This window comes from Entelurus aequoreus, linkage group LG27, assembly GCF_033978785.1.
Source record: "Entelurus aequoreus isolate RoL-2023_Sb linkage group LG27, RoL_Eaeq_v1.1, whole genome shotgun sequence".
Lineage (NCBI taxonomy): Eukaryota > Metazoa > Chordata > Actinopteri > Syngnathiformes > Syngnathidae > Entelurus > Entelurus aequoreus.
In genome coordinates, this window is record NC_084757.1 from 11,918,651 (window position 1) to 11,945,928 (window position 27,278).

General features: G+C 39.4%; 3 protein-coding genes across 8 annotated transcripts in view; 2 read left to right on the forward strand and 1 right to left on the reverse strand.

The window, feature by feature from the left end:
* Positions 1 to 4,600: 4,600 nt before the first annotated feature.
* Positions 4,601 to 22,222, reverse strand: vamp4 (vesicle-associated membrane protein 4). Of its 6 annotated transcripts, none has more exons than XM_062038873.1 (9): positions 22,042 to 22,222; positions 21,461 to 21,523; positions 16,957 to 17,061; positions 10,132 to 10,178; positions 9,892 to 9,942; positions 9,517 to 9,617; positions 7,323 to 7,402; positions 7,186 to 7,237; positions 4,601 to 5,518 (listed from the first exon to the last, which is right to left on the reverse strand). In XM_062038873.1, exons 2-9 carry the CDS (start codon positions 21,461 to 21,463, stop codon positions 5,493 to 5,495), a joined length of 465 nt encoding a protein of 154 aa, XP_061894857.1. In that variant the 5' UTR covers positions 21,464 to 21,523; positions 22,042 to 22,222; the 3' UTR covers positions 4,601 to 5,492. The 6 variants fall into 6 exon arrangements, with proteins under 6 accessions (XP_061894857.1, XP_061894856.1, XP_061894858.1 ...); XM_062038872.1 differs by having other exon boundaries at positions 21,461 to 21,552; XM_062038874.1 differs by having other exon boundaries at positions 16,957 to 17,058; positions 21,461 to 21,582.
* mettl13 (methyltransferase 13, eEF1A lysine and N-terminal methyltransferase) overlaps positions 9,537 to 27,278 on the forward strand; it is a 47,483-nt gene continuing 29,741 nt past the window's right edge. The window contains exon 1 of the mRNA XM_062038862.1: positions 9,537 to 9,695. The gene's annotated coding sequence lies outside the window, so the exon portion shown is untranslated. The remainder of the gene's footprint in view (positions 9,696 to 27,278) is intronic.
* Positions 22,871 to 23,824, forward strand: rangrf (RAN guanine nucleotide release factor). Its single transcript, XM_062038466.1, has one exon. It carries the CDS (start codon positions 23,058 to 23,060, stop codon positions 23,619 to 23,621), a length of 564 nt encoding a protein of 187 aa, XP_061894450.1. The 5' UTR covers positions 22,871 to 23,057; the 3' UTR covers positions 23,622 to 23,824.

Consider the following 27,278-nt stretch of genomic DNA (forward strand, 5'->3'; position numbering starts at 1 on the left):
GTAAAACAGCGTGTACTGTCAAAATAAATGACATGATTAATCTAAATATATGTAAATGAGTATTGCAATATCTTTTGGTGATCATGTGAGTTAGCTCATTAATTTTGACAGTCCTAATACATACCGTATATACAGAACAGGCCAAAAGTTTGGACAGACCTCATTCAATGAGTTTTATTTATTTTCATGACTATTTACATTGTAGATTGTCACTGTAGGCATCAAAACTATGAATGAACACATGTGGAGTTATCAGGGTTCGTATGGGTGCTTAAAAAGCTTGAAAATGCTTGGATTTTAATGTTGTGTTTTCAAGGTTTGAAAAATGCTTGAATTTTGGGTGAAGTGCTTGTAAATGCTTGGAAATGTTCATCATATTTCTCGGCAGTCTGACTCTATAGGCTAATTAGAAAATGGAAACAAATCAAATAGGTTAGCTTAAAAATGAAAGCTACACGCTTGATCTGTTGGCTTTGCACGAGCCCTTACATTAGGTTGTTGTCATGCCAGAGCCGTACATGTGGCTCTGTGTCGCCCCCAAGAGGACAGTGGTGCATCGGTCCATCATGCCGGGAGGTTGTTGTTTTAATGAACATGATGTATGCATGAATTATGACACAAACAAACAAGTAAACAATAATAATGTTATTTATTGTAAGGAATGATGTATACATGAATTATGATACAAGTAAACAATAATTGATGTTATTTCTTGTAAGGAATGATCATGCCGGGAGGTTGTTGTTGTAATGAACATGATGTATGCATGAATTATGATACAAACAAACAAGTAAACAATAATGTTATTTATTGTAAGGAATGATGTCTACATGAATTATGATACAAGTAAACAATAATTGATGTTATTTCCTGTAAGGAATGATGTATACATGAATGATGATGATGATGATACAAGTAAACAATAATTGATGTTATTTCTTGTAAGGAATGATGTATACATGAATGATGATGATAATGATACAAACAAACAAGTAAACGTTTGCAAACACCAATGACATTGAGTAGTCTACAGAAACACTGCTTTGTTTTATATGCCCCATTCAGTTGATAACTGCTGGTTCAATGTTAGGCTTAGGTTTTAGCAGATTTTCCCTATTTTTCCTACAGACCGCATTTGGTGACCTCAAACAACAAGGCTATGGATTGATTCACACTGGTTTTCGCCTTTTGAAGGGTACTGGGAAAAACTGGAAAATTGATCTTGAAAGTCCTTAAAAAGTGCTTGAATTTGGCCATGGAAAAGGTTATGTACTTAACAAAAAATGGTGAAATAACTGAAAACATGTTTTATATTCTAGTTTCTTCAAAATAGCCATTCTCTCGATGTGCTTCAAGAGGTAGTCACCTGAAATGATTTTCACTTCCCAGGTGTCATAGTTTTGATGCTTTCAGTAACAATCCACAATGTAAATAGTCATGAAAATAAAGAAAACACATTGAAATGAGAAGGTGTGTCCAAACTTTTGGAATGTACTTTGTATATATATATTTAGTACAAATATTTCAATAAATTTTTTACTAGAGTAATATTTAAATAAATAAAAAATCATGACCATTTTATTTACCTGTGTTTCTTCGTTTTCAGCTAAAACACAATCTTCAAGGTTGAAATAATACATTTAACAATAAACAATAAAAAAATATTTTTTCATTAAGTTAACAAATATGGTTTCTTGTCCTTCAGAGCTACACTAAAAAGCCTAGTATTTCAAAAGCAATACACATTTCGGTTGAGAATTTTTTTTTGTTGTTGTCCCAACCCTTGTGTCCATTTAGTGTTTGTGCATATCCCCTCGCCAGAAAACATGTTGAATACAACTAAGGGGCTGCCAAGAGCCGTTGCCCTCCCCCCCCCCCCTTCCCAAAGAGGCCCTGGCAGTTTGCTTTCAACCTTGGATTTGCCGCTCTTCTTCTCTTCCCAAGCTGAAGCTCCGTTCGCATGCGACTGGCTTTTTACCGTCATGCCATAGCCGTCGTGATCCCTGTTTATTTTCAGCCGGGTTGCACGATGAAACATTTGATCCCAGATAGACACACCAATACGCAGGAGCACTCTCCTCACCTTTTGACTCGTAGCCTGCAGGCTTGTTGGAGTTACTAAGCTCCCTCCTGCCTCCTCTTTGTTGGCCGCTTCATGACCCTTGTGAGGTCAAAGCTCCTACCCTCTCATTTGAAATTCACTACACAGTAGGGACTAAAGTATTGGGACAGTGGCCACTTACTGGTGAAATATGTAAGAAAGTTAGTCCTTCGTTTGTGGCGATAAGTGGAACCCGCATACGTCGACGTCCGTTGGATTGGCTAACTGACGTTGACAGGTGCGGTTGTCAACAATAACAACACCCAAAATAACTATTGCCTCTACATTTACTTTACCAGAGACATACAGTACAGGCCAAAAGTTTGGACACGCCTTCTAATTCAATTCTTTTTCTTTATTTTCATGACATTGTAGATTGTCACTGAAGGCATCAAAACTATGAATGAACACATATTTTATATTCTAGTTTCTTCAAAATAGCCACCCTTTGCTCTGATTACTTTTTCGCACACTTGGCATTCTCTTGATGAGCTTCAAGAGGTAGTCACATGAGATGGTTTTCACTTCACAGTTGTGCTTGAAGCTCATCGAGAGAATGCCGAGAGTGTGCAAAGCAGTAATCAAAGCAAGCATGTGTTCATTCATAGTTTTGATGCCTTCAGTGACAATCTACAATGTAAATAGTCATGAAAATAAAGAAAACCCATTGAATGAGGAGAGGGTGTGTCCAAACTTTTGGCCTGTACTGTACATAGCAGTTATGTTGCGCTAATTGCAGTGGTTCTCAAATATTTTCTGTTACGCCCCACCAGTAAGAAAATTATTTTTTTGCGCGCCCCCACTCTACACCATGACTATAAATAGTATAATGACTATAAATAGTATAATTTGTCTATAAAATTGTTACAATTATACCTCTGCATAACATTATAAGCTTATTAACATTAAGAAAAACGGTCTCCCACCGTGGTTACAGTGAAGCCAAATGCTACATACGCTTCATCATATTCTGGTACGGCAAAACAACATGTTTCCTGAGGTCACACCCTGGCATCGCACCATGCTCCCCTATATGACAAGGACTGCGCTAATGAGAAAGTTAACAATACAACAAACATTTTTCATAGAAATGTCCTATTTGGCTCTTTGGGCACTTTTTAGTACAGTATTAGAAAGAACGCGGTGGACCAAGACTTGGTGAGGTTGTCCATTTAAGCAGTGCCTCAGACTGGAAGTCTCTGCAGAGAGTGGTGAGGACTCCTCTTCCTCCTATCCAGGAGATTGCAAAAAGCCGCTGCCTGACCAAGGCTCAGAAAATCTGCAGAGACTCCTCCCCCCCCCACCAAGGACTGTTTTCACTGCTGGACTCTAGAAAGAGGTTCCGCAGCCTCCGTAGCAGAACCTTCAGGTTCTGTAACAGCTTCTTCCCTCAGGCCGTAAGACTCTTGAACACATCATAATAATCTCAATTCCCCCCAAAAATGGATTAACTCGCTGGAATATAAAGACTTCTTTTCTTCTTGATGACCCTGGGGTGCGTCTGTGGGAATCTTTGTTCATTCATCCCTGTTCGATATTAATCCCAAAGGTGTTTGACGGAGCTGTAGACACGTTCTCCGACAACAAACTCATCCCAGGATGCTTTTATGCACATGAAAGTGGCTTTCCTTAATTGTTCTCTGGAAGTTGGAAGCATTGCATTGTTCAAAATGTTTTGGAAATTGGATTTTAGAGGGAACTAAAGGGGTTCTGATGGATTCAAAAGATGGTTGAATGAAGTTGGCAGTAGCAAAATGTTTAAGTTGGGGTGCAGGATTAAGTGTTAAATCATGGTTGTTTTGATGAACCCAATCCAAAGGGTTTCAAATATCTTTCACTGGAGATTTAACTTCCAGCTACTGACACGCCCATATCGTCCTCTAAGCAGTGGCCGACTACAGCTTGGCAGCCTCATCCTAGCCTTCATCTTGTGAGTTTGATTCCCTTTCATGTGACTCACGTTACCGCCGCTATGCCCGGAATCTGAAGTCATTGGTCTGAGCCTTCAAACAGAGGACCAAAACATCCTGTGCTGCCAAGGTGGGAGGGACCAAAACGTCCACTCATGCAGACATTTATAGAATGTTTTTATTCTCCCGCTCTCTTGCACAGAGCACATGGACAGAACTCCACTTAGTTAAAGAGGTTTTATATTTAACAGACGTGACATTTGTTGATGTTTTTAACAGTTCCTCTTTGAAATTCTCAGCGGAAAGAAATGAAAAACCCTCTCAAAGGGGCAGAGCGGGGATGACGAGGGTCTATGATAATATGAGGTCCGCCACGGTCTGAAATTTAGTGAGAAGTTGACGCTGGCCGCCGAGTGGCAGCGCAATAAAAAGTTGCCCTAATGAGCAACTTATTTTTTTTTTCTTCTCCTGTCAGCTTTGTTTCCATCAACCGCCCCTTCAAATGTTCCTCCAACCCGTCTCCTCCATCTTTTACAGCTTGGATGGCCTCCTCTGGCGACTCGCTCAAACCAGATCAAACTGGAGAACGGACCTTTAAAAGCACTTTATTTCAGGAAAAGGGGGCAGAAAAAAAAACTAAGGGTTGGAATGCCAAAGCATTGTGTTGTGTTACAGAATCAATATTTACAGCTTCAAATAAATTAAGAGCAATAACATGGCAAGGTGGAGTTCCAATTCACAGCTTGAAATTGAAAATTCCTCGCAACATGACCCGTGGAATGCAAAGATCAGAAGGAGGTGAAGAGTCCCGCACCTTACATACATCACATTTTACCAGCAGAAATGATAAGAGACTAAACAAAGACCTCTAGAATCACTACTGGACTAAACTCAACCATCAGCAGCAAGTGGGACAAGGAGACATTCTTAACCTGGAGGTTTTGGTTTTGACGCAGCCCTGCTTACCGTCTAAGGAGGACGATGGCGGACATTTGGGATGGGCGGGTCTGGGCAGAGAGAAGATGCACCTCAGACGCTCAAGCGCTTTTGTGCAAAGGAACGTGCACGTGCTCACCATGCATCCCACTTGAGAGAGAGCATGCACGTGCAGACTCACGGGCAGACGTCTGAGGTACATCTCCAGGCCTAATAAATAGTACAAGATGGCTGTCGCAGACAATGATTCAAGTTCAAACTGTATTTTTGTTCTATAGTCAGTAGTGTCCGTGCTCTTCTGTTAGGCAGTCGTAGCTAAAATACTTAAGACTGCAATGTAGGGATGGCAGACAGTGAATGACCTTCCTCTGTTGTTGGATGGTCCATTGATTTAGGCTGCTATGATGTTTAATAATTCATATAATGATGAGGGGTGAAGACTGCTTGGTTGGTTGGCACAGCCTTAGCTGGAGAGAAGAACCGTGCGCCGAGATCCCAAAGGTGAAGAGGGAGAAGTATCATCCGTCATCCTCCTCCTCAAGACACTAGCGATATCGCATAATCACTGGAACTGTGAGAAAGAGACAGAGACATTTGGACTTTGACAACATTTTCTGGAAAAATAAGCTTAAAAAAAGCTTTGAGTTCAACCCATTGACATGCGTAATATCAGAAGACATTAACTTTTGCTGAGAATGGCATACCACACAGTTAGCCCAGACAAAGAGCTCTAAAAGTATCAAGGGGTGGTTTAGGGACTATGCTGGAACATAATGTCTGGATTGTTGCGGGTTCAAGACAACGCTATGAATGGACAGGGGCGGCCATTGCCACCAATGTGTTGCGTTAGGGACTGATTGCTATGCTAATCAGGCCCATACCTACAGATGCATCTTAGTAGTAGGGGTGCTCCAAGAAAAAATAGATTCACATCCCAATCTTGATTCTTATATATATAGATTCTAAAGTGATTTAAATAATTAATTTTTAAAAGGACGTTTTAGGCCAAATGTGCGTATGAATGTTGTCTGTAGGGCTGCAACTAACAACTAATTTGATAATCGGTTAATCTGTCGATTATTACTTCGATTAATCGATTAATAATTGGATAAAAGGGACAAACTACATTTCTATCCTTTCCAGTATTTTATTGGAAAAAAAACAGCATACTGGCACCATACTTATTTTGATTATTGTTTCTCAGCTGTTTGTAAATGTTGCAGTTTATAAATAAAGGTTTATTAAAAAAAATAAAGTAGCCTCTGCGCATGCGCATAGCATAGATCCAACAAATCGATGACTAAATTAACCGCCAACTATTTTTATAATCGATTTTAATCAATTAGTTGTTGCAGCCCTAGTTGTCTGTCTATCTTTGTTGGACCCTGTGATGCCCTTACTATGAATTGATTAACGTGGACCCCGACTTAAACAAGTTGAAAAACTTATTCGGGTGTTACCATTTAGTGGTCAATTGTGCAGAATATGTACTGAACTTCGTACAGAATACGTACTGAACTGTGCAACCTACTAATAAAAGTTTCAATCAAATTAAAACTCCTGTCTGGCTAGCTGTGTACAAACAAATGTGTATGGGCACTTCAAATACGGTATTATGATTGTTCGTGTTTTTCAGTAAGTACAGATTGGTGTACTATTGCATTGTTGTGCATTACAAACTCAAACGTGTTTCGTGTTGTCGTAGAAGCTAGCTTATCGCTTTCCTTTGCAAGCTTTTACGACTAATAACGATGCCAATATGTTGCGACGCTAGAAAAACAGTTCCTTAGTGTTCGCTCTTACATAAACAATGTTGATGCAGCTTGGTTATTTAACAGCTTAGGGAACGTAAATGAAGTATTGACGGTTTTTAAAGTGATTTCGAGGTGGAATTGATTGCTTCCAGTAGCTGCATTGCTGGCCATCAAGAACGAGACAATTCTTATGTTAGAATGCAAAAAAAAAAGCCAAAACCTTTTGTCTTCTTGTCTCTCATAGGGATTGTGAACTATAGGCAAAATTCCAAACAAAGTGTAGGCCAGTAAGAAAATGGTTTTGTAACACACTGTAAAATTACTATACCAAATAAAACATTGCGAGAATCTGTTGGAATCAAATCGTCGCCTGAAGAATTGGAACAGGATCAAATAGTGAGGTGCCCAAAGATTCCCACCTTTATAGACAACCACACCATATCTCACTGGGTTGTTGGGAAAGCAAGGTATGTTAGATACTCACTGATGATAATGAGCAGGAGACCCAACACAACCAGAGCGATGATCATCTTCATCTGAGGAAGACAAACCAAACAACACCTGACATGACGCACAACACCACTTAGCATGACGCACAAGTGGAAGTGGACGACAACGCACCTTCATGTCCCGCCACCACATCCTCCTGTGCAGCTGTTTGGCTCGGCTGCTGAAAGCTGATGCGTTGTCTGATAGGCTTTCTGGGAAAGGCACACAAGGACACGTGAGGAGAAGTCATTTCAGGATCAGGAAAGGTAAAATAAAAAAAGCGGCGTATCATGTTTGCTTGGAGGTGACTCAGACTGCCTGATGCAGAGTTACGTAAAAGTTCCAGAACACATGAAAGTGCGCTCTCACAAGTTGCCAATTTATACACAGCATAACAAAAACACATTTCCTGCCTAATACTCAACGTTCCCTCTCGCTGTCGCCTGGATACCTCTCGTTAACGTGCTGTTTACGCATACTAACAGCTCATTGGCGCCCAAACACGTCTCTTTGTCCAAGGCCGGAGTTCTACTGGGAGTCTGTCATGCGTCTGCCGCCTCCGCTTCCATATGACCGCTAGTACATCGCCACTACAGAGGCTACAAGGCTCCTGCAAAGATGCTTGTTAATCTAACCACATTATAAAAATGAAGAGGCGCATGGAGTCAAACTGCAAGGGTTAGCAGTCGTGCACCTGCACTGTGCGCCTGAGGGGACAAACGCAATAATCAGCGCACACAAATGTGTTCCAGATGTGCATTGTTGTCTGGTTTGGCTGCTTCGATGCTATTTGGATGCCAAAGACTGGCAATTGTTTCATGACTTGATCTTGGCAGTGATGAGACTACAGGGAGTGCGTGCGTGCATGTGTGTTGTTAATGTAACATGTGCAACCTGACCATTAGTCACATATTTACATGCAAGTGCAAACACACAACTTTAAAACACAGTAACAAACTGCCGTAGGTAGAAAAACCTTTTTCATTGATCCTCCTGTGCAAGCATTGGCCAGTTGCGGTTATGTTGACGTCAGTCAGCCAGTCCCAGGTGTTTCAAAATAAGCAAGTTAACTTTACACTACTTTCCTATACATGTGATGTAATATTTTAGTTGTGGTATAGGCAGTAGTCTTGTATTGCATACAATTCTACAACTTTTAACGCAGTTATGTACCCTCTTCACACATGGATCATCATCTACCTCTATCAACCCGTTACTTGTCTTTTTTAGGGGTTCTCAACCATTGGGCTACAGACTAGTACCAGGCTGAGTCCAAACTGGATCACCAATCACTTGGCAAGCAAGGTAAATATTGATACAGGCTCATTGCATGGTATTGTATTGTTGTGTATTGACAAAGGCCACCCCAGTAAGTCTTGGTTCTAGTTAAGATGTCTTTATTGTTTGCTAATTTGAGAATCCCTGGGTGGTTCTCTTCACTTGATTGATTGTATTTGATGTGTTTCATATGGAACGTTGCTATGTAACATATTGCTATGTTGTCTATTACCATTATTGCTATGATGTCTATTACCATTGTTGGTATATTCATTATTCCTACATTGTTGATACAAATGATTGTTACAGTGTAATAATTATTGTTACCTGTGGTAATGCCACTATGATACAACATCTGTATTATAATCCTTGAACAAAGTGAGAGTGAAACTCATGTGAATAATCACTGAAAGGAGAACTGGGGGTGGGATTAAATAAATTATCTTCTTCCCACTCCCTTTCAGGCAAAACTGGACAATAATGCACTATATTAATTTATATTATTATGTTTTGTCAACTTGTACGTCTTTGTCATTGCCTGAAATAAATAAATAAATGAAATGAAACGTACCCTCGAATGTTATATGCTAGTATATTTATTAGAAGTTCTTGGAGCATTGCAACTTGACTGTTCAGATTGTCTTGGGACACAATTTGTCGCTCGTCCAAGCAGGTTTCATCAGTTCATAGTCACAGAGGTTTCAGGTTCCCATTGGTACAAGTGAATGAAACGCTAATGAAAGTGATTACATCCGAACAACCGTTTCACTTCTTTGTATCTTAACTGTCGTTCTGCACCACAATACAGTGGAACCTTTATTCACTGGGCATGTCCCCTCTTGTAGAATATAATACATTGGATCCTCCACGAGGCGATCAGACTAGATCCAAGTCTGTGAGCGTGAACTGATTAAGCTTGCTTGGATGAGAGGCAAACGTCTTTTAGGACAATCTGAGCAGACCAGTTGCAATCGCGATTCAATGACAATATTCAGATGCATTTATTACGAGTGATTTGTACGAGTTATACCACTCTAGTAGCGCTCACCTGACTTGTCCTGCAGGTCGTCGAGACGCTCGCCCCTCTCTATCACTTTGGAGATGTTCTCCTGCATCACATCGATCACCTCGTCCACCTGCGACTGCACACTGAAGACAGTCGACAACAATGGTGGCTTTGAGTTTGAACTATCTCAGAAGTTTCCATAACGACATTGACAACATCAAGTAAGTCAGAATTAACTCTGGGCCTGGTCCCCACAAACATAGGCTGTGTTAAGGGTAGCTCTTACACAATATGCTAACAACCTGCAGCTCAGAAAAAACACAACACGCTTGGTTATGTAACGCAGACACCAAAAACTATACTGGAAACACAACGTCTGACTTCTGGCACTGACTGAGGAATGTGTCTTGGACTTACTGTTTGAGTTTGTCATTCTGGGGTCCAAATTTGGGTCCTGTTGGCCCCCGCCTAGTGAACAGGTAGGAAACAAATCAGTTTTAAAAATAAGAACAACCATCAGGCAGTTACTTGATATGTACATGCTTACAAGTTCAATATTTTTTTTCAAGATATCAGCAACTTTTAAGCCTTAAAAATGCAACACTGGACATTTGAACATTTTTGAGGATTTGAAGCACGTGTAGGACACAAACTCACAGGAAAAAGTCTTCCTCCTCATCAGACTCTTCCTCAAGCAGGTTCCTCTGTGAACACAAAATGACCGATTACAAAGTTACAAAGCTCTTTAGACAATAAAATAAGATATTATCTTGGTTATTTGCTCCTTGTTGCAGTGTTAGTTTTGACAGCAGTTTTTAATTTATTCTTATTCATAGCCTTTTCACGAAAATGTATTTTAGTTTTAGTGAATGAAATTATTTCACATTTTAGTAATCTAAAATTACAGCAAAATATAGTCGACTAAAATATAAAGTATAAAAGATAAGGGCACTTTAAAGTTTATTTGAAAACACCTTTATTTAGACTACCTGCAAAGCATTTGTTTAACGCAAAAGTAGCAAGATCTTATGGTCAGGAATTATGTAGTTTGTCAGTTCTTCCTCCACAGGTCAAAGCCAATAAATATATTTCAGGCACTTTAAAAAAAAAATGTTTATGTTACATCTCTGGCAAAGCAAGTATGTACTGTATGTGTGTTGTGAAACGAAGTTACGATGCATGCTTTCATAATAATTTGTTTATGAGCGCGGGAGAACCGAAAGCAGCAAATACACATACTGTATCTGGTGAGGAAAATTGTATCCATCCATTTTCTACCACTAGTCCCTCTGGAAGTCACAGGGGGGCTGTAGCCTTTCGTTGGTAATAATTGTCCGCCTCAGATAAATAAATAAATAGGAAACGCTGCGTACACTAATACTTTTTGCTGCGTGTGTGCTGCGCGTTGGACCACATTAAAAGTCGCAATGCCTTTAGATTGACCATTAAATAAACTGTTCTTAAAGCAGATAAAAATTACTTGATCATTTTCTTTGTAAAGAAGTAATACGGTAGAATTAGCAAATAACATACAGTTGTGTCGATGTCATCATATTGCGTCAAAAATGAAATATGTCCTCTTCTCCTCCTCTCAGGTGTACACATATTACGACACGGAACATGTTAAATCCATAAATTTTTGTTTTGGTGGGGAGAAATCAAACTTCTTATCTCACAAGGAAAAGCATCTGAGTGGTTCTCCTCTGTAACTAACTCCCGGCATCTTTTTCATGTGTGCGCTGTTAAAGAGCTGTGATTGGTTCTATTCCGAACTTGTCCCAGTCAACTAAAAGACGAAATTAAAGATGATTGGATTCTGTAAACATTTCGTCTCATTTTTAGTCGATGACTAAAATGTCAGTTAATTTTGTCATTGTCTTACTCAACAGTGCACACATTTGTTTTGATTAGTTATCGTCTTATTTTCGTCAGAGAAAAATAGATTGTTGACGATAACTAAGACGGAAATTATGAGTCAACAAAATTAACACTGCTTTGTTGAAAGATAAATATGCAATTTATGTGTAGTGTCTGAAATAAATGTAAATAACATATACATATTGTTAAATAGCTCATAAAAATTGAGCATCATTATCCTTATTAAAAGGCACAATGCTCTTGTATTGGAGGTGTACCTAATGTTGTGACCAGAGTATTTGTGTGGATTTACTACGATGACTTGCTGTCTGCACCTCAGCTTACATCAAAAGAGTATTGAATCCATTCCAGCGAGTGAAATGATCCAAAGTGTGTGTGGATCAAGAGCAGCAGTCTAAAAGAAGGCGAGCCATCAGACACCACATGCTATTCATGGAGAATTAAAGAGGACAGGTGCACTAAATTCCTAACAAGAGGACTTTTCTCCCAATGTGGCGTTTTGATTGGACGAGGGGTCACAAGCTCACTGTCGCCGGGTGAGGAGAGACCGGCCTCTCCGTCATGGGTTCATCTAAACACGGCACATGCATTATTACGGAATGTTCCGTTAGATTATGTGGAGTTTAGGCGACATTTCCTCCAGGCTCTGTTGGAATCGCAGAGACTAGTGGCAAACAAAAGCTGATGGGAGTATCCACAGCACACATTGGGTAGTAACAGAGTTCAGGCAAGGGGGTGGGATGATGCGAGTGTCCTCAGTTTGGCTAACACACCCAACACGTGCAGGATTGCGGAGAACAAAATGAATGCTGTGGCAAAAAGCACTTAAGAGGACCTAACTATTTGATTTAGGATTAAAACTTGCATCAGCGTGATATATCCATCCATCCATTTTGTACTGCTTGTCCCGTTCGGGGTCGCTGGAGCCTATTTCAGCTGCATTTGTTTCATTCAAATACAGCCTTGCCTATGATAAATGATGACTAATTAAGTCAACGCCTTTGAAAAAAAACCTCTTAAAAACAAAGAGAAATTGTGTGATGCAACAAAATCTGTTAACAGGAAGTTGCTATGTATGATTTTCTTTTAAAAGGCTAAAAAAATGTATACACACATTTGAAAACAAATCTGTGTAATTAGTATTAACATATATATTTTTTATATATTATTGTGTTACATTTCTTAATTGTTCCTACTGCTTATTGTACAATGTACTTTTTGGAATATGTTTCAAGTGTCTAGAGCAGGGGTGTCAAAGTCATTTTAGCTCAGGGGCCCCACATGGAGGGAAATCTGTGCACACGCGGGACGGACTATTACAATCATGGCATTAAAACTAAAAAATATAGAAAAAAACACCGGCACTGGTAAAGTTTAGATCAGGGGTGCTCATTACGTCGATCGCGAGCTACCGGTCGATCACGGAGGGTGTGTCAGTCGATCGCCAGCCAGGCATTAAAAAAATAGTCCTAAAAAATCTTCACTATGACGTCACTTTCGTCACTTGATTGACATTCACGGCACCTGAGAGTCTTCTGAGATGACGCTGGCTGCTGTAGGCTCATTATTAAGAAAAAATTACAGACAGGATGAAGGCGAGAAACACTTTTTATTTCAACAGACTCCGGCACCGTAGCTGTCGTCAAAACTCCAAAGACCGACTGCACAGTTCCTTCCTTCACAATAAAAGCTCTGCTTCATCCTGCCTGCGCTAAGAGTCTCAGAAAGCTGGCGTGCACAAGCTAGCAAGCTACGGAGTTTGCCGCAAATGTATTTCTTGTAAAGTGTGCACTGTATACAAAGGAGTACGGAAGCTGGACAAATAAGATGGCAAAAACCAACCACTTTCATGTGGTATTGGACAGAAAGGAGGACTTTTTTTCTCCTCCATTTGAAAATGCGGACGTTATCAGCACCACTGTCTGATTCCTATCAAAGCAAGTCATCAGAATCAGGTAATACACCAACTTATATTCTTGTCTTCATGAAAGAAAGGAATCTACATGTGTTAAACATGCTTGCATTATCTTTAAACACCTTTAACTTGTTAACAATATTAACTATATGTGTTAAACATGCTTGTATTATCTTTAAACACCTTTAACTTGTTAACAATATTAACTATATGTGTTAAACATGCTTGCATTATCTTTAAACACCTTTAACTTGTTAACAATATTAACTATATGTGTTAAACATTCTTGTATTATCATTAAACACCTTTAATTTATTAAAAAATATTAACTATATGTGTTAAAAATGCTTGCATTATCATTAAACACCTTTAACTTGTTAACGTAAATATAAATTATATATATGAATGAGGTAGATCCCCGCGACTTGATCAATTGAAAAGTAGCTCGCCTGCAGAAAAAGTGTGAGCACCCCTGGTTTAGATCCATGAAGGAAAGAAGAAAATGAATGAAGGTTTATAACTGAATACATTCACATATGCATAAAAATGTGTTTTCTTTTATATTATGCTTTTAAATAAATTAAGTAACGTTTATGACCTTTTTCCAAAACACAATATAGAATGTGAGAAATAACAGGATAATGCATACAGTCATCATTTGTTTTCTAAACGCTTGCAAAAAAGTGGGACAAAAACTTGATGGGGTCCCTGGGACCCCATTTTGAAAATTCCTTGCGCTAACACTAATGGAGTATTTTTTTGGTGCGTTCAAAACAGCAGCATGCGGCTGTGCCCTACGGGCCGGTTCTAATACCATAGATAATTCATTCACGGGCCGGATCTGGCTCACGGGCCTTGACTTTGACACCATTGGTCTAGACCAGGGGTCGGCAACCCGCGGCTCCGGAGCCGCATGCGGCTCCTTGACCACTCTGATGCGGCTCAGCTACATACATGCCGACCCCCCCGATTTTCCCAGGAGATTTATGGACCTCAGTGTCTCTCATAGATTACTCCCAGGGAAAAGATAATCCTATTTACACTCTAATTACTAAATAAAGGGCATGCCCTAATTGCACTGCAGTAATTGTCCTCTATAGCATTTACATATAGCGTGCCAGTCCAGCCACATGTTGTTATTCCTTGCACACACAGGGGACAGCAAAGCATACTTACTCATCAGCCACACAGCTTACACTGACGGTAGCCATATCAAACAACTTTAACATTGTTACGTTACAAATATGCGCCACACTGTGAACCCACACCAAAAAAGAATGAAAAATACATTTCTGGAGAACATCCCACCGTAACACAACATAAACACAACACAACCATTACCCAGAATCCCATGCAGCCCTAACTCTTCCGGTCTACATTATACACCCCCGCTACCACCAAATCCCCCCACACATCAACCCCCCCCCCTTCCGTGCGTTGGTTGAGCGGAAGAGTTAGGGCTGCATGGGATTCTGGGTATTGGTACCGTCAGTGTAAGATGTGTGGCTGCTGAGGTAGTAGCCTTGCTGTCAATTACGTGAGCAAACTGAATCGGCATTCTACATGTGGTCGAGCAGGTACACTGTTAGGGCAGACCGCAGAGGGTGCCAATTACAGTGTCATCACGCTCTGATATTCGGGAGTCTCCCGGGATAAATGAGAGGGTTGGCAAGTATAACATCAAATTTCCACATTAAAGTGCGTGCTGGTGCGTGTGTCGGAGACCCCTGGTTAACATAGCACAAAGTATTTAAGCTTTGTATGCGGTGTTTTTCATTTTAAATTTTAGAAATTTTTTTGTGGCTCCCATTACTTTCTTTAATTTGTGAAACTTGCCAAAATGGCTCTTTGAGTGGTAAAGGTTGCCGACCCCTGGTCTAGACTCTCTAAAGAATGTTAGTGGCTTTGTTTTGTAGCAACAAATCTAGCATTTTTTTCTTGTGGTATTGTAAACTGTACTCGGGATTAGAGACTCTACTTCTGTCCCTCAAGGTCCGCGACAAAAGAGGCGAGCTGCAACGAGCATGACGCCACACTTTGCATTCCTGCTACTGTTGGACTTTCTCTCCTTAATAGCCACCACTGTCCTCTTTAATATTTGCACATTTTGTAACTGGCGGTCTGCGGGCATATCTGGGATATATTGAAATACGTCCACATTGCAGACATGCTGCCTCCGCTGCAGACAATGCCGTGCATGTTGCCTACGTCGTCACAACATCCTGATTTGGCAGCGCTTTCTGGTGGTCAAAGTCTTTTTTCGGAGGATGCATTTTCGGTGCATCACTCGTCAATAGTGCGCAAATATTAGGCTACATACTATATCCATTCATACTGTAACAACTGGTGGTAATCTTAATCTTTTAAGTTTGTGTGGTTTTGATTTGATGTTCATCGTTTCTACAATCTCAAACACACCGGCTGTGCATAAAAGGGGATTGGTGGAGAATGAGGAAGTGTTGTTGTGCGTCTGGGGAAGCACAGAGACGCAAATGTGTGCACGGAGGGAATATATCTTGGGTCGGTTGTCAACATAAGAATGGCAATAAAAGTTAAAAATAGCGTCAGACTTTGTGTAACCATTTCTGGAGGCTACAATACAATACATTTAATTAGTTTTCACGTAAAAACACCTCTTTTTTTAGGGTTTGGCGGCTTTAATTTTGCCGTGGCGGTGCGCCAACAACAGTTACATTAAGGGGAAACCCTGCTCTTAAAGGGGCCATATCTGGCAAAACCAACTGTTCTAACTTGCTGTTGTGTATTTGAGATCTGCATAAGTCCAGAAAATTTGAAATCAAACCGTGGAGGTGTTGCATAGACAAACAATCTTGCCTTCCTTCATACTGCTGGTAAACGATGCGTTCGGAATTTGCCCCATTGGTGACGCTTTTTCCATTGTGGACGTCATCCATGTATCCATCCATCCATATATGGTAGAGATTTACCTAAAGCGCTTTGCACGCCTCCGCCTTTGTAGTTCGTTGATGTAGTCAATAAGCTCATTTTTCTCTATCCTCTTGTTGTGGGGCAGACTGTCTTATACGTGCACATGCATTGTCCGATGTTGCCATTTCTAATACAAAGTAGCGTATAGTTCTAACTTATATCTGTCAGTAGTCTCGTTATGGAAGTGCTAAAAAATTACAACAAAGATGGCCGGGAGAAGACGCAGTTGGAGTGGAGGCACATAAATAAGACCACCCACAAAACGGCACATCTTGAAGAGACGATCAGAACGGAGCTACAAAACGGTCTGTAAAACATAATCCATGCAACATTTGGACCACAGAACCATTGTTACATGTCATGTAGACTACAAGGAAGTGCTTTAAATGTAGGGAAAAATCATAATATGACGCCTTTGAAGCAGTAGTATGTAATAATAGTTCTCAATGTTTTTTTTCTTCTGCTCCATGGCGCTCCCTAATGTTGGGAAGTAGTATTTACTAGATGTGTATTGTTTCATTAAGCTCTGCAAGTCAGCATCGATTGCTAGTGCTTACACAACAAGGGTCAGGGCAGATACTTTAAAGAGGATGCTGTGTCGCCATTGCAACAACAGATAATTACAAGTGGACTTACATGACTTATTTCTAAATATATCTTAGGTCTGGTGAGCATGTACATAAACACTTTCACACACATCAGCATCATCATCGGCAGTCAAGTCTCTCTCTTTCTTTTACCCTCTCGCTGCGAATGGATCCCGTGACTTCATCGTCATTGAGGTGTCGTTTAAACTTCGGGGGCATATCGGTGTTGATCTGCTCCTCCCGTTCAGGCTCCCTCTGCTGGAAGTAAGTGAGAAGGTAGATTACTAAAAAAAAAAAAAAATGCAATAATAGCTAGCAAATGGTTAATGAAGGCAACAGTTCATTAACATTGTGCACTATGTTAAGTTGTTTATTAGGTCTTTAATGTACACCTGTACATTGTTTGCTATATTATTGCAAAGACTTTCATAAAACGTGCACTTAATTATTACTATACCTAGTGTCACCAAGTTTTGAGCAAATCAATGACTTGCAGGTTAGCAAAACATTTTAAAAACGTTCCTGTATGATATTCTACCAAATTGCATTTGTATCCAAATATTAAGGTACTAATGTTATATATGCAAGTTAATATAACACACATATTCACAAGAGTTTATATATATATATATATATATATATATATATATATATATATATATATATATATATATATATATATATATATACAGTTGTGTTCAAAATAATAGCAGTCCCACATCACTAGCAAGATAAATCACTGTTTTTGTTAGAATTTTACGGAGCCCCTAAAGGGACATGGGAATTTTTTTTTTTTTAGACATGTATCTCGTGGCCACGAGAAAGTATCTCGTGGCCACGAGAAAGTATCTCGTGGCCACGAGAAACTTTCTCGTGGCCACGAGAAACTTTTTATAAAAAAAAAAAAAAAAAAAATTAATATTTTTTTTTTTTTTTTTTTTTTTTATAAAAAGTTTCTCGTGGCCACGAGAAACTTTCTCGTGGCCACGAGAAACTTTCTCGTGGCCACGAGAAACTTTCTCGTGGCCACGAGAAACTTTCTCGTGGCCACGAGAAAGCATTGGATGCGTGCTGATGGTTTAGTGTGTGTTAAAATGGCAGTTTATGAGTTAATATGGCTGTATTTCCAGATAGGACTTTCCCCCATGTGTGTTGTGGCAAAATGTGAATGCTTGATTAGTAGGTGTGAGACAAACACTTTATCTTCCTGGTTATTGTAACGCTACGTGTTTGACATTATTTAAGACGTTATCATGCCCGGGAAAGGACAGTTTTCCTCTTCTGTGGCTGTGGGGGGTGGGCGTGGCTTGCGGACCTGCAGCGAAGCGGAGTGTGTCAGTTAGTCCAATGTTGATGTGATCAAACTTCTTTCTTGCTTGGAAGACACACACACAATTGTAACTGTTATTTCTTCCTGCACATAATAAATATGTACAACGTGTTTGGATGTATTCATTTATGTAAAATTGTCATTAAATGTAATATTGCCTGACATGGATCGGAGAATAACCAAAATGGCAAAGGCTCAGCCAATGATCAGCTCCAGGAGGATCAAAGAAGATCTAAGATGGCCTGTGAGTACTGTAACAATCAGACCACATCTATGTGAAGCCAAGCTAGCAGCAAGAAGCCCCCGCAAAGTCCCATTGTTAAAAAAAAGACGTGTGCTGAAGTGGTTACAATTTGCCAAAGAACACATTGACTGGCCTAAAGAGAAATGGCGTAATATTTGGGGACTGATGAGAGTAAGATTGTTCTTTTTGGGTCTAAGAGCCACAGACAGTTTGTCAGACGTCTTGCAAACACTGAATTCAAGCCCCAGTACACAGTGAAGACGGTGAAGCATGGTGGTGCAAGCATCATGATATGGGGATGTTTCTCGTACTATGGTGTTGGTCCTATTCATCGCATACCAGGGATCATGGATCAGTTTGAGTACATCAGAATACTGGAAGAATTCATATTGCCGTATGCTGAAGAGGAAATGCCCTTGAAATGGGTGTTTCAACAAGACAATGACCCCAAACACACCAGCAAGCGAGTAAAATCATGGTTTCAGACAAACAGAATTCAAGTAATGGAGTGGCCAGCACAATCCCTGAACCTTAATCCCATTGAAAACTTGTGGGCTGACATAAAGAATGCTGTTCATGAGGCAAAACCAAAAAATGCAGAGGAATTGTGGAACGTAGTACAATTGTCCTGGGCTGACCTGTCGACTCCATGTGCCACAGATGTGAAGCAGTTATCAGAAACCGTGGTTATGCAACTAAATTATAGTTACTAATTCTAAGGAAAGTTGAATCTGCAAGCCTTTCTTAGTTTATACAGTACATTTGAGTTTTATAAAAAGAGATGTCAACACTGCTATTTTTTCGTTTTATATTTCTTGACTTTCTGTAAAATATTGTCAAATTGAATTACTTTTTTCCAATTTTCTGGCTTTGAAATAGAATGTGCCGTCTCCCCAATGCATTTGTGTTCATTAAAATACAATTAGAAGAATTTTGAGGTTTACACACCTTTTTAAACACACTGCTATTATTATGAACATAACTGTATACATATATATACACATCAATATAGACACACACAAAATAATGTATATACATATAGATGTGTTATACAAATATAGAATATATTCAACAAAATATAGTATATACACATAAATACTTTTTTTTTTTTTAATTATATATATATATATAAAGTAGGAAGGGGATTTATCACAGTTTACTTGACACATGAAACGTGACAAATTGGGGGTGTGGATTATTCACTTTAGAGGCCAGATGGCAATAAAGTATTAAATATCTTAAAATGTGTTTTGTGACAGATCCAACTTTGACCACAGCGTCAGTTGCTATGTAGAGTGGTGCTTTCTATCAATTTAAGCAGACTGCATTGCAAAATTATTACCCCGCCCTCCTACATGAGATCCACCCAGGAATGAGGCCATATGAATGTCTTCCTTACCGTGTATATATATATATATATATATATATATATATATATATATATATATATATATATATATATATATATATATATATATATATATATATATATATATATATATATATATATATATACTACCGTTCAAAACTTTGGGGTCACACAAAATTTTGTGGAATAGCCTTCATTTCTAAGAACAAGAATAGACTGTCGAGTTTCAGATGAAAGTTCTCTTTTTCTGGCCATTTTGAGCGTTTAATTGACCCCACAAATGTGATGCTCCAGAAACTCAATCTGCTCAAAGGAAGGTCAGTTTTGTAGCTTCTGTAACGAGCTAAACTGTTTTCAGAAGTGTGAACATGATTGCACAAGGGTTTTCTAATCATCAATTAGCCTTCTGAGCCAATGAGCAAACACATTGTACCATTAGAACACTGGAGTGATAGTTGCTGGAAATGGGCCTCTATACACCTATGTAATTATTGCACCAAAAACCAGACATTTGCAGCTAGAATAGTCATTTACCACATTAGCAATGTATAGAGTGTATTTCTTTAAAGTTAAGACTAGTTTAAGTTATCTTCATTGAAAAGTACAGTGCTTTTCCTTCAAAAATAAGGACATTTCAATGTGACCCCAAACTTTTGAACGGTAGTGTATATATATGCATATACAGTATATATACACACACATACACATACTTTATATATATATATATACGCATATAAATATATCTATGTATATGTGTGTGTGTACACATATATATATACACACTTAAAAAATACTTTAAAATAATATAGTCCAGTAATATTTAAATAATATTTAATGCATATACTTAAATAAGAATAAGAGACCAAATCAAATATTACACAAACCATGTAACTTCCTGCCAGTAAACCTGCAAAAAAAATTGTTCTTAAGTTTCTTTGTTTACATTTTCACACTTTGCACTATTTTGTTACACTTTGTTAAACATTTCTTACATAAATGTTCTTACATTTATTTTTGCACTTGAATTCAAGAGGTTATTGTTCAGTGTTCAACTTGATTTTATATTTTTGTTCACATTGATTGTTTAAGTGTTTGTCACAGTCGTGTTGACATTTCCTTTCCCTTCTGCCTTGATAGCCGAGGGGATTATAATCACAGGAAGGTTATATGAAAGATTGAAGATTTGAAATAAAAATGTCCACATTTTATATATTTGTCTCCTGGTCCATATTTTCCATAGGCCATACAAAAATATCGGCCCTGCGATGAGGTGGCGACTTGTCCAGGGTGTACCCCGCCTTCCGCCCGATTGTAGCTGAGATAGGCTCCAGCGCCCCCCGCGACCCCGAAGGGAATAAGCGGTAGAAAATGGATGGATACAAAAATATCAATAATAATGGATATCGACCCATATAAAAAAATGTTATCGTGATACAATTTCCAGCCATATTGCCCAGCCCTCGTCACCAATGGGGCAAGATTGTTTTATAAATATCACAGCAATGTCGCCACGGTTTGGTTTTAACTTTTTAGGACTTATGTAGATCCCAAATACACAAAACTTTGCTTACCAATAGGTAAGCAAAGTTGTTTTTTTAATCTGTAAATTTTAGGACTACAATGCATATCTTTGGGTCAAACATGCCTGTTTATTATATTATATTTCAAAGTAACCAAATGCACTTGAATCTCAAGATGACCATAAAACATGTACCATTGAATCGAGTTCAGTTTTGAAACTGTGGCTTTCTCCACGCGTCCAATTCTGGCTCGGCAACTGGAAAAGTGGACTTTCAGAGAGAGCAACTTTCCAGAAAACGAAGAGAAGAGAAGTCACTACAGCATGAAAAGACAGAGAGGCAGAGGGAAATGTCTAACATGATAGGATTGTGGAAAACATTAATCTAGGAAAGCAGGTGTTAGTAACATGCACAGCAGCATCATAGGAGGGACTGTCGACAAATTAAGTGAAAAGAAAGATGCAATAAGCTATACATTTCTTAAATCTAAAATAATAGTTTTAGGCTCTAACAATGCTGTAGAGGGGACATTTAAATCCCTACCAAATAGACTGGGTTTAATTTAACCAATATATTTTATTTTACAAAACATACCCATTACGGCATTACAGCACAAGTCTCCATACCCCCAAAATGACATGAAACCTCGCTAATTAAGCTGTGTCATTGCTCCTTTGACGTGTCGTAGCATGTATGCTAAGCTAAGCACGCTAACGTCGCCGCTAGCCAGAGTGTGTGCTCCCATCACATTACAACAGAACTGGGGGTAACTCACGCTGTGGCGTCAACGTAAGAGCTTCTTTGAAAACGCTGCGAGGTTTCACCACACTCTACCCGGAGGACGAGACGTCAAGAAGGGGACCATGATTGTGGATGTTTGCTCACCTTTCCGCCGCTCTAGCTAGCGTCTGGTCACGTGACCAGGAAGTGAACGCAAACAAACCGCTGGAAACGGGCAGATGCTGCTATTATTAGGGGTGTGGGGAAAAAATCGATTCGAATTCAAATCGAGATTCTCACGTTGTACGATTCAGTATCGATTCTCATTTTTCAAAAATCGATTTTTATTTATTTATTTATTTTAAAAAAAAAAAGTTGCATTAATCAATCCAACAAAACAATACACAGCAATACCATAACCATGCAATCCAATTCCAAAACCAAACCCGACCAAGCAACACTCAGAACTGCAATAAACAGAGCAATTGAGAGGAGACACAAACACGACACAGAACAATTCAAAAGTAGTGAACCATCCATCCATCCATTTCCTACCGCTTATTCCCTTCGGGGTCGCGGGGGGCGCTGGAGCCTATCTCAGCTACAATCGGGCGGAAGGCGGGGTACACCCTGGACAAGTCGCCACCTCACACCTAAAACTCACACGTTCAGACACCATCTAATAAGTACAGCGGCTTCCGGACCTCCTACCATGAATTGATTAACGTGGACCCCGACTTAAACAAGTGGAAACATTTACCATTTAGTGGTCAATTGTACGGAATATGTACTGTACTGTGTAATCTACTAATAAAAGTCTCAAATCAATCAATCAATCAATCAATCAATCAATCCGACTACCCCCGGCCAGAGGTCCAGGGCACTCTGCGCCTGGCCTGTAGGTGGCAGCAGTGCGTTAGGTTAGGTCTCCATTACGAAGAAGAAATCCTACGCGGAAGGATCAGAGCAACTTTCGTCATGTAGCTATGGCGACTTAGTTTTCCTTATTTTAGGACATTTTCAAACCTATTCGGCGTTGTTTTGTGGAAGAAATCCAGCGGTCGTGTCGACATGGATCCCCGCCCGCTGTTCGGAGGCGCGCTCTCGGCCTTTATCCCCGAAAGCGCCGCGGACATCAGCAACCTACGAGAGATTCCGGACAACCAGGAGGTGTTCGTCCACCCTAACACCGACCAGAGCCTGATCGTGGAGATCCTGGAGTACCAAGCCCAGGTCGAGGACCAGGACGCAGCCCGGTTCCACTTCGAGGACATCGCGAGCAGCAACGCCGCCTCCCAGGACGGTGGCGCGCAGGAGGTGACGGACGTGGTCCCCTTGCCCAAATCCGAGCTCTCCCTCTCGGCGTGCAGCTCCGCCTGGGCGCTGACGGGGACCCAGTGCGTGTCCAAGTACAACGAAGAGGCGAGGAACAAGGTGAGCATCCACCTGGGTGTGTTCCGCCTGCCGCAGTTCGACACGGAACTTCTGGTCACGTTCAACGACCCGCAGGGGATCAACCCTGCCAGCAGCAGTGCAGCGGCCGCCGCGGGCACCGACGGAGAACCGTGGACTGTGCAAGACTTCCAGCAACTGCTGCGGTCCTTGACGCTGCACAACCCGGGACTGTTCGGGTAGAACTCTCTGAATCCTCCCATCATGCAACTAAAATAGTCAAAGCCACTATTTTTCACCACAATAAAATGCACTGTCGTTCAATGCAATAGTCCTAAGATTTGTGTGTCTATTGTTCACATTTTCACTCGCACATAAGAGGTTTTCTTCTCAAAATAAGACTAAACTTAATATGTATATATATACATATGGCTACTTAAGACCTATATTATTTTATTTGAGTGTTTCCGTTTTAATTGTATAGGTTTTTGTGTGTTTTTTATGATAAAGCAAAAAACGTGTTGGTTGCGTCACGTCCGTTTTTGTGACGTCAAACCAATTCACTTCCTGTTGTCATATTGCTTCGAGTTTGATTGATTGATTGATTGAGACTTTTATTAGTAGATTGCACAGTACAGTACATATTCCGTACAATTGACCACCAAATGGTAACACCCGAATAAGTTTTTCAACTTGCTTAAGTCGGGGTCCACGTTAATCAATTCATGGTATTGATTGATTGATTCATTTAAACTTTTATTAGTAGATTGCACAGTACAGTACATATTCCGTACAATTGACCACTAAATGGTAACACCCAAATACGTTTTTCAACTTGTTTAAGTCGGGGTCCACTTAAATTGATTCATGATATAGATATATACTATCAGATATACTATCATCATAATACAGTCATCACACAAGATAATCATCATAGTATATACATTGAATTATTTACAATTCGGGGTGTGGGATGTGGAGGGGAGGGGGGGGGGGGTTGATATCAACACTTCTGTCATCAACAATTGCATCATCAGATAAACGGAAATTAGAACAGTGTAGGACTGACTTGGTAGGATATGTACAACAAGTAGTGGACATAGAGAGAGAGAGATCAGAAAGCATAAGAAAAAGTATCTACATTTGATTATTTACAATCCAGGGAGGTAGGATGTGGAAGGGAGGGTGTTAGTTCAGGGTTAAAGTTGCCTGGAGGTGTTCTTTTAGTGCGGTTTTGAAGGAGGATAGAGATGCCCTTTCTTTTACACCTGTTGGGAGTGCATTCCACATTGATGTGGCATAGAAGGAGAATGAATTAAGACCTTTGTTAGATCGGAATCTGGGTTTAACGTGGTTAGTGGAACTCCCCCTGGTGTTGTGGTTATGGCGGTCATTTACGTTAAGGAAGTAGTTTGACATGTACTTCGGTATCAGGGAGGTGTAGCGGATTTTATAGACTAGGCTCAGTGCAAGTTGTTTTACTCTGTCCTCCACCCTGAGCCAGGCCACTTTGGGGAAGTGGGTAGGAGTGAGGTGGGATCTGGGGTGGAGGTCTAGAAGTAATCTGACTAGCTTGTTCTGAGATGTTTGGAGTCTAGATTTGAGGGTTTTGGAGGTGCTAGGGTACCAGTAGGTGCATGCGTAATCGAAAAAGGGTTGAACGAGAGTTCCCGCCAGAATCCTCATGGATTACCTTGGTTGCCATTTTATCACAGGAAAGGGGAGGGGGGGAGAGTAGCATGGAAACATTTCTTATCAATTCATAACGCATTTCAGTCCTACATGCACACAAAGCGAGCACCAACAAACGACAGGTTCCAGTTAGGATACATTTATTTGAGGAATTGAAGAAAAAAAAAATAATAATAGAAATTAGTTTACAATTTCAAAGTCACTTGGGTTGTCCAAGTTACATTTTCCTTTAAAAAATGGCATAGGATTTGTTTTACCTTGGCAAAATAAAAAACGCCATGACTACTTGTAAGAAATGCAGAATTTTGAGTTATTTGGGAAGGGGATGTTTTCACAGAAATCAAAATGTTATTTTTGTACAATATCACTTTAGACTACTGTATAAATACCATTTGCTTGTACTTTAAGTCGGAAGGAAAGTGCAACTGAAGTTCTAGAAAATAGAACTATCAATAAGGGTGGAGGAGCACGGGGAGAATATATGTATATAAACTGTATATATATATATATATATATATATATATATATATATATATATATATATATATATATATATATATATATATTTATATATTTATATATATATTTATTTATATATATATATATATATATATATATATATATATATATATATATATATATATATATATATATATATATATATATATTGCTTCAAGTATCGATCGATCTCTGTCCAAGCGAGCACATCCTGTAGATTTAATGTGCGCAATTGATTATCGTAGTTGCTCATACAGTAATGTGTTTACCGAATTAGTTCTATGTGCAGTTCCGTTAGTACTTAAAACCCATATTATTTTATTTGAATGTTCGAACATGTTTATCTTCTGTTTTAATTGTATAGGTTTTTGTGTGTTTTTTATGATGAAGCAAAAAAACGTGTGTTGGCTGCGTCACCAATTCACTTCCTGTTGTCATATTGCTTCGAATATCGATCGATCTCTGTTCAAGAGAGCACATCTTGTAGATTTAATGTGCACAATTGATTCTCTTAGTTGCTCAGACAGTAAATTGTTTATGGGGCCATCCATCCATTCTTCACCGCTTATTCCCTTCGGGGTCGCGGGGGGCTCAGCTACAATCAGGCGGAAGGCGGGGTACACCCTGGACAAGTCACCAGCTCATCGCAGTTGTTTATGGGGCATTCTACCCAATTAGTTCAAAGTGCTGTTCCATTACTAAAAAAGGGGTTCAACAAAACAATTAAGTATTTAGACATGGATTTTTACTGAGATTATATTATGATCTATTTAAACCCACGACATTAACTGAAATAGTGTTACGATAACTAAACACAAAATCATCATTAATAGCAGACCTGGGAAAATTAAGGTCTGGTGCGGCCCGTTAAGCTTTTCAATCTGGCCCACCAGACATTCCCAAATATTTTTTTTATATCTTTTAAGATGGAAAGTGTAGCTGCCATTATGATGTGCAGTGATGTTTTGAAATGACCGTAAGTCTTGAACTATACAATGTATTTCAATGGTTGGAATCTGCACATTTGCATGATATACTAGTTACTATGGTAATCTAATTAGTTGCTATGGTAATCTAAGTCACAGCAGCTCAGACAAGGCACCAAGCAGTGTGGGTGGGGAGCGTTTCCACAGAGCCAGCCTGAAATGCGGGTGTCAGGTACAGACGCGGAAGGAGATTTTTACAACAAAGTTTTAAAGCTTATGATATATCAGATTGTAGGTGGGGTGTTTTTTCGCTGAGTTTGTTGCGTTTCGCTTGATTGTAAAGTATGTCAGTCGAGAGGGGGTGTGACGTTCATATGTTGTCAATATTCAGTGTTTTATCCTTCGTAGTTAATATTGTAAAACCCACATTCTTTATTTTCATGTACATTCTGGGTGTCTCATTCAGTAAAAAAATTTAAAAATTCCATTCCGTTTTTAGCATTCAAAGGTTTTGTATTAGTGTTCCTAAAATCAGATATACCAGCCCCCAGACACATTTTTTCTCTACATTTGACCCCCTGAGTCAAAATAATTGCCCAGGCTTGATTTATAGGGTACTTTCTATTGAGAAGTAGCTGTCCCCAATCCTAACACCTAATTTTAAATTTATGAAAATTCCGCCTAAAACAATTTTTTGATTTTTTTTTTTCAATGGTGTAATTTAAAATATATTTATGATTAAGTTCAAATTGTGGTTGAAAGACTTACATTTATTGTGGGTTTA

What these genes read in the sequence shown, in the direction of transcription:
- vamp4 (XM_062038873.1), bottom strand. An exon ending in GAGGAGGAAGACTTTTTCCT is followed by an intron (nt 9,943 to 10,131) that starts GTGAGTTTGTGT and finishes CCTGTTCACTAG; the next exon opens with GCGGGGGCCAACAGGACCCA. An exon ending in TGTGGTGGCGGGACATGAAG is followed by an intron (nt 7,238 to 7,322) that starts GTGCGTTGTCGT and finishes TGTCTTCCTCAG; the next exon opens with ATGAAGATGATCATCGCTCT.
- rangrf (XM_062038466.1), top strand. Translation starts at nt 23,058, where the DNA reads ATGGATCCCCGCCCGCTGTTCGGAGGCGCGCTCTCGGCCTTTATCCCC.